This window comes from Scleropages formosus, chromosome 3 (assembly GCF_900964775.1).
Source record: "Scleropages formosus chromosome 3, fSclFor1.1, whole genome shotgun sequence".
Classification (NCBI taxonomy): Eukaryota; Metazoa; Chordata; class Actinopteri; order Osteoglossiformes; family Osteoglossidae; genus Scleropages; species Scleropages formosus.
The window spans coordinates 10847925-10853282 of NC_041808.1; the positions used below are offsets into that span (position 1 = coordinate 10847925).

General features: G+C 41.2%; 1 protein-coding gene across 1 annotated transcript; it reads right to left on the reverse strand.

The window, feature by feature from the left end:
* Positions 1 to 402: 402 nt before the first annotated feature.
* On the reverse strand, positions 403 to 5154 carry LOC108934914 (medium-chain specific acyl-CoA dehydrogenase, mitochondrial-like). Its single transcript, XM_018753128.2, has 12 exons — positions 5079 to 5154; positions 4200 to 4299; positions 4008 to 4105; positions 3788 to 3857; positions 3572 to 3672; positions 3214 to 3294; positions 2870 to 3000; positions 2295 to 2403; positions 2017 to 2157; positions 1750 to 1845; positions 1327 to 1575; positions 403 to 921 (listed from the first exon to the last, which is right to left on the reverse strand). Exons 1-12 carry the CDS (start codon positions 5091 to 5093, stop codon positions 850 to 852), a joined length of 1263 nt encoding a protein of 420 aa, XP_018608644.1. The 5' UTR covers positions 5094 to 5154; the 3' UTR covers positions 403 to 849.
* Between the last annotated feature and the right edge of the window lie 204 nt (positions 5155 to 5358).

A 5358-nucleotide genomic window follows, 5' to 3' on the forward strand; every position in this document is an offset into this window, starting at 1 on the left:
AAAGCTGGGTATCATCTGAGTAGCAGTAGTATTTGAATCCATGGGAATCAATGACTGGACCGAGCGAGAAGGTGTAGATTGAAAAGAGAAGAAGACGCAGTACTGAGCCCTGCGGTACACAGATTGAGAAAGGCTCCAGCATTCCCTCCTGTCCAGGTGGCAGGGAGCAGGGAAAAACTCCTCCTCCTTGGCTGTACACACCACCTCATCCTCACACTTCTTGTGACTGTGTCCACCCCTTTTAACAAGCAAGTCCAATGTGCAACACAAGGCATCACAAGATTGATTCAGTAAGAGAATTACTGAAAGGGTTGCGTGAAGACGACGGTCCGGGGTGTTGGGTTACCTGTCCTTAATAAAGGCACCTCTTCTCTTTTTAATGAATGAGACAATAAAACACCATTTCTCCTCTTCCAAGATGTTAATTGTTGAGATATTTAGCATTAGAAAACAGAACTCCATCAGTATTTTTCCATTTCTTTAAAAATGCTATTTTGACAAAATAACATTCTGAAAATTTTCAAAAGAACAAGGCACACTGATGCGAGAAGTGCAATGCTGCATTCACAAGTCAGGCAAACATTTACAGATGGGCTCTGGCACTGTTTTGAGTCGGCCCAATGTTACTAAGAATGAGACTATGCTGAAATAACCCGCCTTTGCTGATCTATGACAGGGGCAGGCACGTAACCCCAGCGCTTTACATAGTCATGTACGTGAATACAGTAAAAGGTAACAATTCATTGTATATGAGAAGTCTGAACAGCATTCACAAAAACCATTCATATTTAGCATAGTAAGATAAATGTTGATCACGAAGTTATCCAGTGAAGGTGGTTTGTTTTCATTTCAGTTCTTGAATTTCACAAGATGTTCACGTGAAATGATCAATCGTTGGATCTGAGCAGTGCCCTCATAGATCTAAAACAAGAGAAGACAATGTTAATACAATACCATGGTTAAATACTGTTTCACTGGTGTATGGATGAGTGATTCATTGTAAGCAGTGCAAGTTATCATGGTTGAAAAAGGTATGAGCTGATGACACTACACAGTGTTCATTGGAAGTCGCTTTGGGGAAAAGCATCTGATAAATTAATAAATGTCAATTTAACAGAGCAGAAGTAACAGGCCTGGGAGCCAGTAGGCTGATGAAATGCAGTGTACATTTTTGCCTCAAATAGGTTTAGATCTTAAACTTGTAAGTGGCTTGTGATGAAAACATCTGCTAACTAAAATGTTAACTACTGAAAAATGAGAATTTCCATTTGACAAACATTTCCCTGAAGTTGTTGATAGCAGAGTAATGGTTTCCCCTGAACTGACCTGGTAGATTTTTGCATCCCTCATCAACTTCTCCACTGGATATTCACTGTTGTACCCATTTCCACCAAAGACTTGAACAGCATCACTGGCAACTTGATTGGCAATATCACCAGCAAAAGCTTTGGCAATGGAAGCATAGTATGTGTTCCTGCGGCCCTCGTCCACCTCCCATGCAGCCCGCTGGTAAGCCAGCCTGGCCAGCTCCACTTTTATTGCCATCTCTGCCAGCAAGAATGCAACTGCCTGGTGCTGAATGCGAGAGACACATTGACCTTTATGAATGCTAATGCCGACAGTTTTAACAGTTACAGTCACATGCACGCACACACAAACAATGCATCCAACGCTAATTTACTCAGACCACATTTCTTCCACACACACACACACACACACACACACACACACACACGACAATTCCCTTACATCTGAGATTAGCCTTCCAAAGGTCTTCCTCTCCAGGGAATATTTTGTTGCTTCATCAAGTGCTCTCTGTGCTAGCCCTGTTGCCCCTGCAGCCACCTGTTCAAAGTCATAAATGCAACAGTCTGTCTTAACAAAACACCATTCTGATTAAAATAAAAATGATTTTGTTCCAGAAATACTGATGATGTTTTCAGAAAAGTGAAAAACTACACACTTTATTGACATCATCTCAGACAGATCACCACACTGTAAATAAATACGACTCACCGGTGGACGGGTTTTATCGAAAGCACCCATGGCTATTTTAAATCCAGCACCTTCACCAATCAGAACATTCTCTTTTGGTATTCTGACATCCTCGAAAGTGATTCCCCGGGTGTCTGAACACCTCTGGCCCATATTCATTTCCTGATAAGGGAGGCAAAAACAAGCACGTGCCATTGCTGGCATCGATGTGCATGACCTTTGGAATGTCTGACTGCATCAGTAACGCTTTAACAACAATTCTAAAACTTCCATCAGCTGAAACAATACAAACTGGACACCTTTCTGCCCATTTGAACTCCTGGGGTGTCAGCATCCACGATAAAGCCGGTGAATGCCTTGCTAGCAGGGCACTTGGGATCAGGATCTGTTCGTGCCAAGAGAAAGTACCTGCAACAAGATGCTTTCAACCTTACTGGAATGGTGTTCACTGAATTATTAAAAAAAACACAACAAAAAGTTATTTACCCCCCCCTCTTCATTCCAGTCAAACTACAACCCAAATTCTGTTTTTGAAGTTACAGAATGCCATATGATTACATACACAGTAACACAATGCTGCAGTCTATATCAGAAGTTCCCTCCACAAATATGTACATAATGGAGGGGCCAAACTTTTTTCCATTAGAAAACTTTACATCTGAGCTCTGGGAGTTTCTTAGTGTTACAATGTACAGTAGATGACTCATTTCTATTCTCTTTTAATAATAAAAAAAAAAAAAGGGGCATGCTTAGCTGATGTCATCCGCCACTATTTAATGTAGACAAGATCCAAATTGTTATAACAATAGCAGATTCTGAGCATCTTTTGCTGCTATATACTTCACCCATAACAAAGTCAAGGTTACCCTCTTACCAGTTGGCTTTCCCTCCATTTGTAATCCACATCTTTTGTCCGTTAACAACATACTCGTCGCCCTTTTTCTCGGCACGGGTTTTGATCCCAGCCACATCAGAGCCCGCACCTGGCTCTGTCACACAGTATGCCTGTCAAACAAAGTTCAATAATCCCATTTTCCTCCAAATACTGGAACTGTGTCAGGCAATCATCATCATCATCCACGGAATTTAACCAAAGAAAACCTGTGGTTAATGGTCAACCATAACAGGGTTCTTTTGGCTAGGACTTCAATATAGACAACAACTACTTATGGTACAAATAAATACACCTAATCATCAGATATGTCTGGAAAAACTTACACACATCAGAGGTTCTTCTGTCATTCTTCCCAGGTATTTCTTCTTTTGCATGTCATTGCCTGCTATAATGACTGGCATTTGCTGTAATTGAAGTGTTCACATTATGAAAAATTAAATATGCCATTACCTCCGCAAACCATGTGTTACGCAGTTCATAAGAAAAGTAAACCGTTTACAAACAAACTTTGACACGGTGGCCTTTCAAATGACATTTCCATCAACATTTTATGCTTCTATCATAACTGACCAATCCAGTCTTGCTGCCCAGTAAGCTATTACTTCCGTGTTACATTGTTTCAGATCAGCCTTGCTAGCATAAATTTCAACTGATGTAATAAAACAATTTTTATATCTGTACCCCCAGAGAATTTGCTTCAATCGCTGTCTGGACTCCAGTGCAGCCATAGGCCAGTTCTTCTGTTATGAGGCAGGCATCAAATATACCCAGGCCCATTCCACCTAGAAACAAGCCAAGATACACACTAACTACAGAAATCACCACTTGTTCGTCACAACCTATGAAATACAAGTGATCCATCAAAAGTATGCAACTAAAAACTGAGCAAAAACATACCGCAGCTTTCGGGAATGTGGCTATTTATTAGACCAAGCTCCCAAGCCCTCTTGATGAGTGCAACCGGATACTAGGAAGTGATTTTACAACAAAGAGCTGTTTAGCAGACAAACCAGTTTAGTAACACTAACAGAAGTGTCTGTTAAAAATTAAAAAAAAAAAAAAAAAAAAAAATTATAAATGTAAAGGGGGGGGGGGGGTGGAGGAAAGAAAAACTCACTTCGCCACTTTTGTCATAGCTTGGTGCAGCAGGAATGATTTCTTCCCTGGCAAACTTTCTTGCCACTTCCTGGAACTCCTTTTGTTGGTCTGTAAGCTCTGAAGGAACATTTCATATGAGCCTTCGAAATTATTACTAACGTGATGCTACAGAACATGGGGGGGGGGTTGGGAGGATGGGGACGGGACTCACCAAACCTAAATCCTCCCTGCGCTGTTTTCAGGGTACTGGTGGCTGCCCTGGCACTGGTACCCTGGAACCTCAGTCCAGTCTGAACGGACGCCCTTAACACCTACAGCAGGTGATGTAGCAGTGAAAGACACTACACAGCCTTACGATCTGGAGGTTGCAGGTTCAGAACCCATTGCTGCTGCTGCTGTACCCTTAGCCTATGGCGCTTACCATGAACCGACACAGAAAGCATACCTTGTTGTTGTATAAATGGGTAAATCACCATGATAAAGTTGCATATCTAAGACCACCTAACATTGTGTAAGGCCACCTTGGAAAAGCCATCAGGTAAATAAGAATGTTCAGAACTGTCTCCTCGACCTGGGAACATAACTGGCACCGCACAACTTTGTTCGTAAGCGCCAAAATCTCGCACCACCAGCAGGTCGCAGTGAATAGAAGACTCTAGTAATACGTCTGGCTGGACAAGCATTTAAAAATTTTTAAAAAAAAAAGTAGTAGAATAGCGAAGTAGCGAGAGTGTTTTACTTTTTACTTCTACGAAAATCATTAATCACGAGTTTACTTAGCTTGGGCAACGTTTCGCAATCTCCAAAAACAAGAATTATCGCAACAACAAAAACATTTTCGTATGAACAGAATGCTGCCGTGAAAAAGAAGCCATAATGTATGTAATAAATTAAAGCGACAAAAAAGTGAATCAATACAATACGGACCGAAAATAGCTTCAGGAAACTGGCTGACGACGACACAGGAAAAAAATAGCGATACAAGACACACGCACTCGTGTGAAGCACAAGCTAAAGCAACTGCAAGGCAGTACTCTTTAGATAAACTAAAAAGTAAGTCAAAATACTAAATTGTGTATATTAAACGTACCTTGAAGAAAACCATTGTTGAATCTTAGACGTAAGAACACCGAGCTCTCCTCCGCCCCGCTTTCATTGGCTGGAAGAGATGGGGCCAATGAAAGCTCGGCCAATCGCAACGCAGTATTTTATCACGTGGCTCCTTTTATTAGAGAGTTGACTTTTAACCTATTTATGGTTACATAAAAAAACCCATCGGTTTACTTATTCCAGTCAGGCATTAAAACCATAGCTAAAGTTAATGTACGTTTTGCTGGGTTATTTCACTCACAGGCACTGAGCAATAGCTC

Bases quoted from the DNA above. Each gene is read 5' to 3' on its own strand.
- LOC108934914 (XM_018753128.2), bottom strand. The intron at 3,001-3,213 runs GTAAGTTTTTCC...TTTGTTTGACAG, and splicing joins CAGAAGAACCTCTGATGTGT to GCATACTGTGTGACAGAGCC. The intron at 1,576-1,749 runs GTAAGGGAATTG...TCTCGCATTCAG, and splicing joins TTGGAAGGCTAATCTCAGAT to CACCAGGCAGTTGCATTCTT.